This window comes from Paramormyrops kingsleyae, chromosome 11 (assembly GCF_048594095.1).
Source record: "Paramormyrops kingsleyae isolate MSU_618 chromosome 11, PKINGS_0.4, whole genome shotgun sequence".
NCBI classification, from domain to species: domain Eukaryota; kingdom Metazoa; phylum Chordata; class Actinopteri; order Osteoglossiformes; family Mormyridae; genus Paramormyrops; species Paramormyrops kingsleyae.
Window position 1 is genome coordinate 13,659,963 of NC_132807.1, and position 14,105 is coordinate 13,674,067.

The 14,105-nt window shown below is 42.2% G+C and overlaps 1 protein-coding gene across 5 annotated transcripts in view; it reads right to left on the bottom strand.

Moving 5' to 3' along the window:
- Window positions 1-14,105, bottom strand: part of LOC111840324 (myotubularin-related protein 13-like) — a 125,888-nt gene that overhangs the window by 48,004 nt on the left and 63,779 nt on the right. For 2 of the 5 annotated variants that reach the window (XM_072718081.1, XM_072718080.1), the window contains exons 4-9: window positions 10,891-11,022; window positions 9,238-9,348; window positions 6,523-6,628; window positions 1,116-1,248; window positions 329-437; window positions 34-147 (exon numbers count right to left, since the gene is read on the bottom strand). In XM_072718081.1, the coding sequence (XP_072574182.1) occupies window positions 34-147; window positions 329-437; window positions 1,116-1,248; window positions 6,523-6,628; window positions 9,238-9,348; window positions 10,891-11,022 (705 nt within the window). Of the gene's footprint in view, window positions 1-33; window positions 148-328; window positions 438-1,115; window positions 1,249-6,522; window positions 6,629-8,680; window positions 8,893-9,237; window positions 9,349-10,890; window positions 11,023-14,105 lie in introns of those variants that run through there. The other 3 variants (XM_072718082.1, XM_072718084.1, XM_072718083.1) reach the window with 3 other exon arrangements.

The window sequence follows — 14,105 nt, forward strand, 5'->3', positions numbered from 1 at the left end:
TGAACACGCGTCAATGCTGCTGGCAGAACTCACCATGGACAGGGCGCTGCAGGTCTGCTGCAGCAGCGGCTCCGGCAGGCAGGACAGGTGGATGCACTCCGGGATCTTTATTGTCCCACCATCGAGGTCAGCGATGATGACATCCAGCTGTGCAGGGAACAGGCATAACCAGCAGATTGACCCTTCGCACGCAGCTGCGCTTAAAGCTCACAAATTAACACCTCTGTCAAAGTCCATGAATGCTCCTGAATCTACTGTAAAAGCAATTACGTGGATTCCTGAGCCAAGCGTATCGGGGGACAAGATGCGCAGAGGGCGCCAAGCTCACCAGGTCCTGTATGTCACTCTGGAAGACGGAGTGAACACCTATAATGAAAGGTGTTGGGGAACTCAGGACCTCCAGTAAGCGTGACGGCAGGATGGGAATGTATGGGTAACTGCGGTCCAGAAAGAACGAGAGGAGGAACAGTTATGACTCAGCATTCAATAAAGATTAAAGGAATTCCAAAAAAAAATACAAAACATCTACATTAGCATTATGTTAATAAAAGCATCTTCTTAGACAGGTAAACACTATCTGATTAGTGAACGGACAGACTCTTCACAAACAGATGGTAATTACCTGCATGGTAATTTCAATGGTATGGACAAACTACAACTGCTACTCTATGCAGACAAGTGTAAAACTGAATGTATATGACATCATGCTGTGTCAAACCTATCACATTTTGGGAGGTAGAGGGTCCCACAAGGTTAAACAGAGGCACCTCACACTGGAAAGATATGACAAAAGTACTCAGAAAATACTTGCACATAAAATTCCCATAAGGCCCTTTAAAATGAAACAACCAAAAGCAGAAACCAAATGGTAAAACTTATGGAGCACAGAGAAACTTGAGGAATACAGGTCAAACCCTACGAGTGCCAACAGGGCCTGCTGTGTCTCATCAGTGAAGACCTCTCTGGGCTTGGGTTGAAGATCAAACGCCATGGAGATGCACCAACATTAATGCAACCTACCAAATACCTGTGTTCTGCTGCTCTAAAATAAAAGTGCACACCAGCCCTGAGAGACCAGCTGAAGTTTTACTCCCTTAACGAGAGGAAAACCTCACCTGTACTTCAGTGGGAACATAAGTGACTCCAGAGCACGACAAGCATCTCCCAGTCTCTGGTAGCTGGTGGAATGGAACAAAACCTTGTGCTCTGTCAGCACTGCGCAGAACAGGCTGAGGACATTCTGGATCCCTAAAACAGTAAAGATCAGAAAAAAATCAATTACATTTGCTTGGACAGCAAGGAAATCCTAACATCCTACCTGTATATCTTGACTACCCAGTTTCACTACAAGAGGATTCAATTTAGGGGAGACTGCCATCATTACCCAACATTATGGAGGTGATATTAATACTGAAATCTTTCAGACAGCTGTGACAATGTGATTTCACATCATCAATCTACATCTCCGGTGTAGGGGAACCGATATTTCAGTACAAAGTCGAGGCCAAAATTCAGTTTTTCTGCAATATTGTAGTTACCAGGGATGCATCTCTGCCAGACCAGATGTGAGCAGTTTATATGCCTAAAAGTGTTCCAGTCCCCATCTGAAGCACACCACTGCCCCGTTAAAATATATTTTTTTAAATAGGACATAACCTGAAATTAACTGCTTATTACTCTTGAACAACTTGTAATACTTCCATGAACATGTTTAGTTCAAATCCAGACAGTCATGATATTTTAACAGATTACAAACTGATTTCTAAAATTGGTACATATGCAGATTAAAAAAAATATCTACACTGTAACGTTTTTACACTGCCATAAATGATTTTGTGGTTTGTCATTGAAAACATTCTGCTTAACCTGGTGACCTTCCTGGTGATGCTTTTCTCAAAGTTACAGACCTACATTACAACATTTACATTTAAGCTCATTCCGATTGGTGACATCGTCACTTTGTTGCCTTTGATTTTCCTGTTTTCTATTTATTATTTCCATATTTTTTTCATGTCTCTCCTGGGTATTGTAATTATAATGCTTTGCCATGAAAAGCTGATTGTTTATATCATAAACACAGTATAGTTTGTTTAAAAAACTTGAAGGCTACATGATACTCTTGTTTTTTGAAATGTTCAAATGTTTTTTTAATAAAGGAGTGTATGTTGAAGTACATGTAATTTATTGTTTTGTTTTTATTTTTTACTGTAGTACTGAATTGGTTATCAAGAATTGTGGAATTTCACTGGTATTGGTATGAACCACTAAATTTCTGGTATCGTCACCAGCCTACTCCAGACTCACAGCATCGCCAGGTCTGTTAATTAAAAAATCAACTGCAATGTATCAAGAGCAGAGCCAGAAATCATAACCTGACTGGGAGGGCAAAATGTCAGGTGGGCCAGTCCCATAATAATTCATTTGGTGACAAAATCACATTTTATCAGTTTCTGAATGACACCTGGCATTTCTAAGACGAAATTACCAAAGGAAAGAAAAATCCATTTGCCTCTCAACAGCACATTTCCTGGTACTGATCTCACCAAGCAAACACGTACCTGTCAGACACGATCATTTTAGGACCACCTAGTCCCACCTGTGCCACTGTGGTACTAATGTTTGTAATGCATGCACAGCATATACAGCATACACAGCAAATAATAATCCTTCCATTTGTGTTATCCTGTACAGGGCTGCGGGGAGCCTTGTATGGAACAAAGCAGGGACTCACCCAGGATGGGATACCAGTCCATCCTAGGGCACAAACACATACACACACTACATACATTAATGGATCCAACTGCAGCAAGACCAATACGGAAACCCACTAAATTCCTGGCCTGTGCAACACAGAGAACACATGAAGTACTGACACGCAGTGCAGATGCGTTTGAAATCCCTAAACCTCGGAGGAGTAGGGGCACTGAGTCACAGACTACATATAACGATGACAAAAATAATAATAATAATTAAAAAACCATTCAAAAGTGGTGCATTGGATCACATCCTCAGAAAATTCCATTCTGACAGATTTCAAGTTTACAGTTCCTGTTATTCTTCGCTATCACACTATCACTGGAATCATTAATCACATTAGAAAAAAAAATGCTGACATAAATATCTTTTAATCGGTTCACCAGTAAACAGGAACATAATATTGAGCATTCAGATGGCACATATCCTGAGTAAAATAAGGAAAGGCAACTTGACCTTCGGCTAGCTTATTTAGCTAACGCACAGAACTCCATAAACCCATAGTAAGGCCATGATGTACCTAAAGAAATATCCCAAGTTTGGTAATAATTAAGAAGGACTCCATGCACTTGTTCTATTGTGTCTTACTGCTGCCATGCAACTGATGGAGAACGTAGTTATTTGATAAATACAGACAGCGTGATGTGTAATGTACTGGCCGTTCCAGGACTCAGCTTGGAGGCGATGGGTTCTTGGAGACCGCCAAGAAATTTAGCTGTACTTCTTTTCTGTCCTTGAGCTGTTTACTTATCTGTACACACTTCCAGCCCCACAAAGAGAACAGACGGCGACAGAGCAGAAATCACCCGGGCTGTTATTTCTCACTCCCGCTGCTCCCCTAGGGGCTGCTCTTCCTGCTCAGTGTGACACACACACAGGAAATTTTTCTGCTATGACTTGCGGCGTCAGGTGCTTCGCGTGGGCGGGACACGTGCTCCCCCCCCCCCCTCCCCCACGTCACAGAAATTCCTTTCGAAGAAGTTCTCACCTGATTGGCTAGTATGATGTGTCTCTACACCATAATGCGCCCCCAAAACAGAAAAATACATGTTTTATTGTTTTGCTTATCCAGTGCAATTATCGTATCACATATATATGTCATATATAATACATTCATAGATACCCTTACAAACATGCATTTTCATTAAGTACAATCATTACACATGCTACGACCTCACATCGGATAGGACATTACGGAAAACAGATCGCAGATATCTATATTGCCACTTTCCCTGTTGAACAGCAAGAAAAATACTAGAAGTTATTTATACGCCAAGTATTTCTAAACATCAGCTGGATTTCAGATGGTTTGCCCTTCAACTCAGAAGAGTTTGCTGCCACTGTTCTATATGAGGAACGGGAGGAAAAACACGGGTCAAGAAGCTTCTCGTCAAATAGGGCAGCAGGTAACATCACAGTTAAGGACATGAACTTGTAATCCAAAAAGCTGCCTATTGCCTATTTATGGAAACATAAAGGGGAATATGCCAAACCGGTAAGCAGGAATTTACACAAAATTGTGTTTTTTTTTTTTGCTGGGTCTAGCATGAGGCTCACTTGCCCTGAGGTGACAGCAAGTAATTTGCAGTTTCACACAATTCTCAATAATCATTTGGAATCATATAACTCTCTCTGCCCTGAGATCCACGGGAAGGTGGATTGTTCATGTCCACCAACAATTCGGAGCAGACCAAAAAATCAGGTCTCCTAGCGAGAATCAATTTTTTGTACCAGCACATAGGATAAGGAAGAAACACTGCTAAGTAAAGTAGGATCTTGTTTTACAATAAATAAAATTTAAATAATAATACCAATAAAAATACCATAGCTGTAATTCCCATTTAAGCTCAAAACCACTGCAGTAGTAGAAGAAAACCAAAAGTGAACATCATGACAGAAAAGAGAAACCTCAGTGTGTCCATCAAGGACAATGACACTGCCACCATGTGCATAACAACAGGGCTAAAAGGTTTCATCGTAGGTCATGAAAGTAGGTTAAGTTACAATTATGGAAGCATGCAACAATCTGCATAGTGTCCTCCATTATGGACCATTATTAATATTGCACTACTACAATCAGAAGAGTATGTCATGAAATGAAATGACCAACTAAGATGAAGACAGCAAAAATAAATTGGGCAGCAACTATGATCTACAGAGATGTATCTTCACAGATGGTGATGCTGAGAATAAACATCCTAGTAATGTTGCTAAGAAAGAGTCGTTAGATTGATTCAGGTTAGTGCTACATATTCAACCAACACTTAGCTATTAAATATCCAAACCTAGTGAGACCAAATCACCTCTGAAATACTAGTATTTATATTAGGATAAATGAAAATACATGATGATTTTTTTTCCCTAGTTCAACACTATACATATATATACAGAAATCTACTGCATTAGCCTTTCACTCAATATTCTAAAATTAGATTTCAAAATCTGCAAAAACCATATCTGTGAATTACATCATTTCCCAGGACAGCTTCATAATTGATCAGGTATGTGGACGGAAGTAAGAATTTTCAGAAATCTGGCCTTTTGACAGGACACATTCTTTGATAAATATGTTGTTCATTAGCAAAACAATGCAAGACTGGAGACTGTAAATAACCAGAGAATATCGTCTTCTGGGCTCAGAGCCGACTCTGGGCCGGGCTGGGTCGATATGGATCACTCAGTGCACGTATTGCTGGAAAGCCAGATCCACAAGGCTCACTAATCAGGATCAAATTATCCATCCAGTTGTGCTGCTTGGGTCGTGTAACGTAATAGAGGAAAATTCAAGAAAAATTAAGGCCACAGTACTGGACCCCTTCAGGAATACTTTCCTCCCGAGAAACCTAATTTAAAGATTTACAAATTTAAAAGAATTTATAGTACTCCCCAAATGAAGCAACAATCTGGTGTAATGGTTAAGTCCTGTCATTTTCCTCTTCTATGCTATGAAATACTTTGCCAATTAAGCAGTCATAGCTATATGCACACTCAAAATGATGCAAGTGACGCAGGCTATTAAATCATGATTCAAAAAGGATTCCTTCTAACAAGCCTCCTAGTGATGTCAAAGAAATATAAGTGATAAGGCCTCAGAAACACTAGAGATACCACTAAGTACAAAGGGCTATGACCCAAGGTTTCTAATTTTCTTAACTAAATCTATACTAATAAAGGCACTTTGTTTTTTGTTTGCATGAATAATACAATGAGGTGACTAACGTTCTTGTAATCTAATCATCTAAGCACCTGCTTTTATTGTCACCTAAATAAACTGGTGGCCTTTTTAAATCTCCAAAATATTGTTGATTTGTTCAAATATAAATCCACTAAAGTTGTTCTGGTTGAAAAATTTATGAACCTTTGTTGCCATTGTGCATAAAACTTGTTTTTCTGGCGTAATTAACCCGCTATATGGGGGCTTGATCAATGTCAAGCAGCTTCTGACTAATTGTTCAAACATTACAAATTTCATGACTTCATGACAATTTCAAGAGGCATCTAGATAGACAACACAAGATACTATTACGTCATGTTTGTAAAGGCTCATGATAAGTTCTACATGTTGTCAAACTGATGATAGATATGCTATCAGTAATAATATTTAACTATTAACGCGCTTCATTAAAGCAGGATAATGTGCTAAACTTAAGCCCATTCGAAGAGTACATGTGATTGCAGTGGTACGTCTTGCTGCATACTGACAATAGTCCATGTTAAATTACACATAAAAAATACAAGCTAAAGGACAGTGAACACACTCATACTAACCTAGCTGCTGGAAAAGAAGAGCCACACTTTTAAAGGTCACAGGCAGGTTCCGGTTCAGAGGAATCTGGATCACCTGTCGGTCACCTGCTCCCAGTGAGAAGAGCTTCTGCCATGGAGAGAAAAATTAAAACTACAAAGAGGCCAAACCACAGGAAACCTCACCTGCTGAGTTCTTCCCTGATCACAAAAGTCCATTAAAAGGTAATCAGTGTTTTGGTATATTAGAGATATTGTTATTAATGTACAGCAACAAGAAGCAAGGAAATTTCATATAATTAATCTGGTTTCACAATGTGCCTCCAACCGTACTGTACCCAAACCAATAACCTTTCTTTGCTTCTCATTCAGGGGCAATGGAGAGCATGCTTCCAGACAAGAAAGCTGTGATCACGGAATAATACAAAAAGAACATATCAAGCCTGCTTTTCAGTATAGCAATTCTAAATTAAGTCAATTATATCTTATGGGAATAAAAATCGTACTGCCAATTTTTTGCAAATGGTCTGAAAATTGCAAGTGTAACCAGTTACACCTCTCCAAAAATCATTATCTTAGCATGGTGGAGGGGTTTGCATGCCTTAATGATCCACAGAGCTATGTCATATGGAGAGTGAGTTCTTGGTGGGGCCTCCCTTGGTGAATAGGGAGAGGCCAGACAGGCTTCAATCAAAAAAAATAAAAAAAAACCCAATAGTGTTACCGGGACCCACTCACAGAGCATGTGCTGGGGTTGGCGTTTTCCAGATGTGTCTCAACCATAAAAGTCATCCACATAACCCAGCTGGGCTCAGCCTGAAAAGGCAGTGTGGAGCCATCTTGTTGGCTAACTATGATGTCATGGTGAAAGGGTGATGTCAGGGTTATTCATTTGAGTGTCAGGCATGAGCAAAAAGGACCAGATGGGTTAGATCGTGGCTATTGACAGCAATCTGGAGCATCCAAGTTTCTGGGAAAGCCTCCTGGATATCAACAAGTGGCGAATTGTAATTGGATTTCTGCGTAAGCCAGGAACAATCCATGGAAAGAAGTCTGAATACAAGGATATTCATAAGTGTGCATGGTACCAGAGCACCATACCCAAAGGTCTTTAGAGCTGTCTCATCTGATTGGATGCTGTGTTCTGGACTTTGAAGTGAAGAGACAGGCAGAGCTATTACGTGATCACCACTTGGTGATTTGGCAGATGAGGAGGAGGCCAGAAGGCCTGAACTATCGAGATGAGCTATGGAAAGAAGAGCTTGTGGAATCTCAACCCAGTGAATATGGCTTCTTTTCAGGAGGCACTGACAGACTGATCTACCAGGAGTTTCTACCCCTGCAGCTGAAATTGCCATGGTGGTCAGAAGCTTCTGGGAAGGAAAGACTGCATAAAATCCATCCAGAGATGTTGAGAGCACTGGAAGTTGTTGGGGTGATGTGTTTAACATGCCCTTTTAATGTTGCATGGAAGGCAGGCAAAGTACCTCTGGACTGGCAAAAAGGGGTTTTACTGTAGTGCATATTTTTAAAAAGGGGGACAAAAAGGTTGCATTCCAAATGTGGAGGATCACAATTCTCAGTCTAAATGGGAAAGTCTATTCCAGGCTTCCAGAGAAGAGACTCCACCAGATGGTCACATTCAGGAATTCGGAGGAACTCAAGTCCAGCAGTAGAGCAGCAGATCGACTCTGTCTCGCTCAGCTGGCACAGCTTTGTGTGGCTTTGTGGGAATATGCTAACGCGGTCTACATGTGCTTTGTGGATTTGGAGAAAGCATATGGCCACCTTGGCAGATCCTGTTGGAGTGGGTATCAGGGCTGCTACTGTAGACTATGTGGTCCCAGTGTGAAAACAGTAAGAACTAAAATCAAAATCAAAGCCATTTAGAGTTGGTGTTGGCCTCCATTAAGGGTGCACTCATCGGGGATATTCACTGAGATTTCATGGAGGTTAAGGAATAAGGAACAAACGTCTTGGTTGGGGGGGGGGGGGGGGGGGGGGGGTAGTGAGTGAGTCACTGCTGTATGTGAGGTAATAGGGATGGGGAGCAGCACCTCACAGCCACAGCTGACTGTGGTTTTGTGGGCATTGAAGAGGTTCGCATTAGTAAAGCAGGGTGTAAGTCAATCGCAAGTACGAGTGGCTGGAATGAGGTTTCTTCACAAGGCTGCACACTCACTCTACATGACAAGATGAGGAGTTCAGGCATCCAGAGGGACCTCAAAACGGAACCACTGCTCCATCAGATGAAGGCGAGTGGCTCGGGCACTTTAGGGGGATGCCACCTGGATGTCTCCCTAGGGAGCTGCTCTAGGCACGTCCCAAATTGTGGAGGACACAGCAAAGGCCCAGGACACGCTGGATGGATTACATCTCATAGCTGGCTTGGGAACGTCTAGGATTCCCCAGAAATGGCAAGAGTCTGTGGCCAAGGAAAACAAGGTATAATCTGACTTTCACAGCATGCTCCAACCAGGAATAGTGGCAGAAAAATGATGATTATGAAGCTCAAAAATGTCATTTATTTGTGGATTCCGATAAAACAAACTCATCAAACAGGAAATATGAAAAAAAAAATTGTGTGTTTCATTTCTAAACCCTTAATTCTTCATTTACATAAGTTGAGAGAATCCAGTAATCAAATTTACACTAGACGGAGTCACCTGTAGTTGAATTCTGGACCTTACTTCTTAAGACACACCAGAAGAATTTGTGGACGTCCTTGTTTGGCCTCACCTGAGATCCTGCAGCCAGCGGTACGATGCAGGTAAGCAGGTTGGCCACCAGGCTTTCCAGCGGGAAGCTGAGGCTGTCTATGTATACTGTGTAAATCAGACCCAGGCAGCCCTGCACGATTGAGGCATGGGCAAGACTTAGCATGTATACTCAACCACAAGAAAACCACAATGTCAAAAACAAAATTTGACTATTGATGCAAACTCAGAACAGGAGTCAGTAAAAGTTGACAAAGGTAGAAAAATAAATACATTTTACAAAATCAAGTACTTTTCGCACTAATGCATACAACACGGCTGCTTAAGAATGCTTTACATGTTTTTATCTAAATCTGCTATTAGTGGAAATACAAAAACCAGAACTCAGATCATTAAGCAGCTGACATGCTGATGGATTTTTTGGTCTTAACAGATGGGAGTCATCAAGAGGTTAGTACAACAATGTGCATGTGAATCCATCCATCATAAACCAATACAGCAAATCTGATGTAATTGTCACAGTGCAATTTCAGGCATTAGTGTTATGAGCGGCATGGAAATCTGCAATTACACAGATTTTGAAACTAAAGAAAAAAACGTGAGAAAACGTTTTAAACATATTGCTTTTGAATGCTGATCTGATGTAAGTCAGATCAGTTTCTGTTTACAATTGCTTTCTATAATAGACAAACCAATAAACAAATCGACAATGGTTTGATATTTGTGCAACTTTAGACCATGCCATTGGCGAGCGGACTTGAGATGTTGGCACAATGTAACTCAATATGAGCCCCCAACAGAGTTCCCTGTCAGCAAACACATCGAGCAGACCTTTTCCGTCTGGCTCACCGCAGGGTTCTCCTCAATTTTCCATCCCACTCATGAGAGATTTACTTAGATAAAAATGTTATAAGGGCAGAACGAAAAATAATTGGTTCAGAGAGGAAACCAATCAGATTGAAGAGGAGGTGGGTCTTAGCAACTACAGGAGACAGGACCAAGACATCTAATTGCTTGGTCCCACCCCCTCTACAATCTGATTTGTTATCTTTCTGAAGCCAATAATTTTTTGTTCTGCCCTCAGAACATTTTTTACATACAAGACTCCCACAAGCTACCATCCAAGATTATGTGCAGCACGAACAGAAACTGTGGCATAAGGGAAAACACAGTATACTACTTTTGTGTCCCTCAAACTGCATTTTTGAAATACATTTTTAAACGTTTAAAAAGTTATAATCAAAAAAAGACGCCTCCAAAGCACTGTGCTATTGCGAAGTGCAGACTAATTCCTAACGGTCAGATCTTGGTGCAGATCTAGACTGTGACATTTGCAAATTGTATCCAGGATCCCCAGAGCAGGTCTAAACAGTCTGTCCCACAAAGGTGGGGGGGGGGGGGGCAGAACTGGCTGGAGCCCCGTTTTTGGCACGTGGCTTTCATCATATCTGTCTGGTGCGTCTACTGTTACAAGTCAAAGAATGATTGGCACTGAGTCGCGAGGTCTGTCTCTGGGGACAGGCAAGGACGAGTGAGAGCTTCTCCAAGGAGATAATCCTGTCCTTTAGTCAGTGCAAATGCAGGCAACTCTAAAAGTGACCGGAGAGTAAACAGTATGTCAGTTGACTGTCAATATGAGGCTTATGTATTTAAAATTTAAATATTTTGACTTTACCCGAAATATATCCGGTAAATCCACTCTGGATACCAGAATAAGACTTTTAGGTGCAAACACTTGAGCGGGCTTTATCAAACCATCCACCTCTTCTCCATCTTCATCCCCATCTCTCTCGCCTGCCTTCATACCCTAAAAGAAAGAAAGAACTGGCATTATTAAGCAATCATATCTTCCTTTCCCTAATTTCAGACTTTGTTTATTTATCTTAAATTGTGTCTGGTACCCTGTATAAGACTACTTGAAGTACAATAATGACTTGTGATGACCTCATGGTCAAAGCAGGAGCAGGGAAGGTCTTGCTGTAATACATTAGAGTGGCAGCACACTTTGCATAATGGAGTCTTCAAGCAGAACAAGCTGATACAAATCCAAAGGGACGGCAGAGGTCCAGCTGCCGCAGGAATGACGGCACTGCTTTCCGTCCTGGTGCAGGCCCAGGATGTAACCGATGACTTTACCAACAGCCGCCGACTCTGTCCTCCGACAAAGATGGGGAAACAGGGTCCCGGCAAAGAGCTAAATGAACAAAAGAAGGTGCCAGCTTCCAGCCTGGGCCCCCATGTTCCTGGCTAGGGACTGCAGCCTGACCCCCAACCCCCCAAACTTATTCAACATGCCACTTGAGTAGCTGTTACAGGCCCGGCCTTGGGGGGGATTTTTAAATTGCCTCCCTCTGTTTCAGGGGAGGCAGGGAATGGCAGAAAAACCAATTGATACAATACTAATTAAAAAAGCAAAGAAGGAAAATGCATTAGCCATGTTACACATTGGTAGCCTTGGTGGCGTTTTCCATTATTATCACGTAAAAGATTGTCATCTTTGGATTTTTCAGTTCAGGAAGATTGATTTTACTTAACTGGAAGGTTAATCTAACATAATTCAACATGGAATCTGGCATGTAAATATTAAACATAATGAAAAATATGAAATTACTAAAATTCACAGAGTGAATACAGATTTATGAAATTCAAATAAATTCTGCATGTTAAAATTAGTAACAATAAAAAAGGTTGGTGGAGCAGCCAAAACTTTTAACGCAGCTGTATCATCTTCACAAAAACACACGTTGCCAAGAACATTCAAAATTAATTTATATTTAAAACTCCCAATAGTAAAATTAACTGGCAATAAAGTCGAAAGCAGAAACAGAGAGAGCTTTCAAAGGAGTCTGTCCTCACCCGTGGTTTGGGACATGATAGCTGAAAGGCAGAGCAACCAATCACAGGAGGCGTTAAAGGAGAGTGAAAGGGCTCAAAGTCATTCACACAAATGATTGCATACAGAAGAGAAAAAAAATTAAAGGTGGTGAGGGCTGAAGTATTCAGGCCAGGAGAATAGGTTTGTAAAAGGTCAAAGCATGAGAAGGATGCCAAGGAACAGGAGCGACTTGGTGTAAGGACCTGTACATATCTACAGTATGCAGGCAAGTCATCTTACATGCCGACTGCAGTTCATGTAATGCTGTGCAGTGTAACAAACCAGCGACTCAAAGGAGACATTCAATAGCTCAAACACAAAAAAGCTTCTTTTCAATCATAAGGCCCAGATGGAAAAACTGAGAAAAGTTAGATAATTTAGATGTGTTTATACACAAACTAAATTTGTTTTTGTGCTTTAATAAAATTACGTAATGGAGTGTTCTCTGCTTAGCTGAGATGTTATTATAGTGCAGAGTTCTGAAGAGACTGCACTAACCCTTCATTTGGAACATCTAAAAAAAAAAAAAAAAAAAAAAAAAATTCCATAACTAAAATAAGCTGAGTTGAAATTCAAGATATGCAAAATGATCAAAATTGTTATTTAAAATATAAAATAAAGTTAAAGAATGATAAAAAACTAAAACCATTTATATAAAGTATTAATAAAGTTTTCTTAGATTGTTCCAATTTTCTTGGGGTAATACACAAATATGACACAGAAGATCTAGTAAAGTTTATGTTGAAGCTAAGACGGCTTGGATATGGAGATGCTACTGAAGGGCCTGACTATCTGTATCAGGCGTGTTAAATTAGGGCAGTACCTAAGCTCTGCAGGGTGGTAGGTCTCCAGGGGCAAGGCTGGGCAGAATGGGGGACCTGGCAGACCTGTGACTCACTGGGCAGCACTGCCAGGGGTTGCTGGGGGTTTAGAGAAGTGTTTCCCGACCCAGTTCTCACAGACCCCAAGGCGGTCCACATTTTTGCTGCCTCCCAGCAACCTGCTAGACAGTCCAGTAAGACGTGGACCGTCTGGGGGTCCCCTGATGACTGATTTTGAGAGATACTGGTTTAGAGTTTGTGTGTGCTGGGCACATTTCTTCCCATGGTCCACTAGGTATGGCCTGTGATGTCTTCTGCCCTAGCTGGAGCCTGATCTGGTGCGCGAGATTATGAGGTTCCGACTAGATATAGTCAGGCTCACCTCAACGCACGGCTTGGGCTCCTCAAGGAGGGTTGGACCCTCTTCCACTCTGGAGTTGCTCGCGGGGAGAGATGCCGAGCAGGGGTGGGCATACTTATTGCCTCCTGGCTGGGCACCTGTCCATTGGGGTTTACTGCGGTGGACGAGAGAGTAGCCTCCCTTCGCCTTTGGGTGACGAAGGGACTGACTGTTGTTGGCGCTTATGTGCCAAGCGGCAGTTCAGAATACCCACCCTTTTTGTAGTCCTTGGAAGGGGTGTTGCAGAGCGCTCCTCCTGGGGACTCTTTTGTTCTGCTGGGGGACTTCAATGCTCACATGGGCAATAACAATGAGATCTGGAGTGGCGTGATTGGGATCTCAACCCAAGTGGTGTTTTGTTTTTGGACTTCTGTGCTCGTCACCACCTGGTGGTGGGTTGGCTCCACTGGTGGGGAAGGAAGCCGGTCAGGCCTGGCAGGCCCAAGCGTATGGTGAGGGTATGTTGGGAATGTCTGGCGGAGTCCCCTGTCAGAAGGAGCTTCAACTCCTACCTCCGGCAAAACTTCACCCATGTCCAGGGGGAGGCGGGGGACATTGAGTCCGAATGGGCCATGTTCCACGCCTCCATTGTGGAGGTGGCTGACTGGAGCTGTGGCCATAAGGTGGCCGGTGCCTGTCGCGGCGGCAATCCCCGCCCAACTGATGGACACCGGCGGTGAGGGATGTTGTCAAGCTGAGGGAGGAGTCCTATCGGGCCTTTTTGGCCTGTGGGACTCCAGAGGCAGCTGATGAGTAACGGTGGGCCAAGCAGAACACGGCTTCGGCGGTCGCTG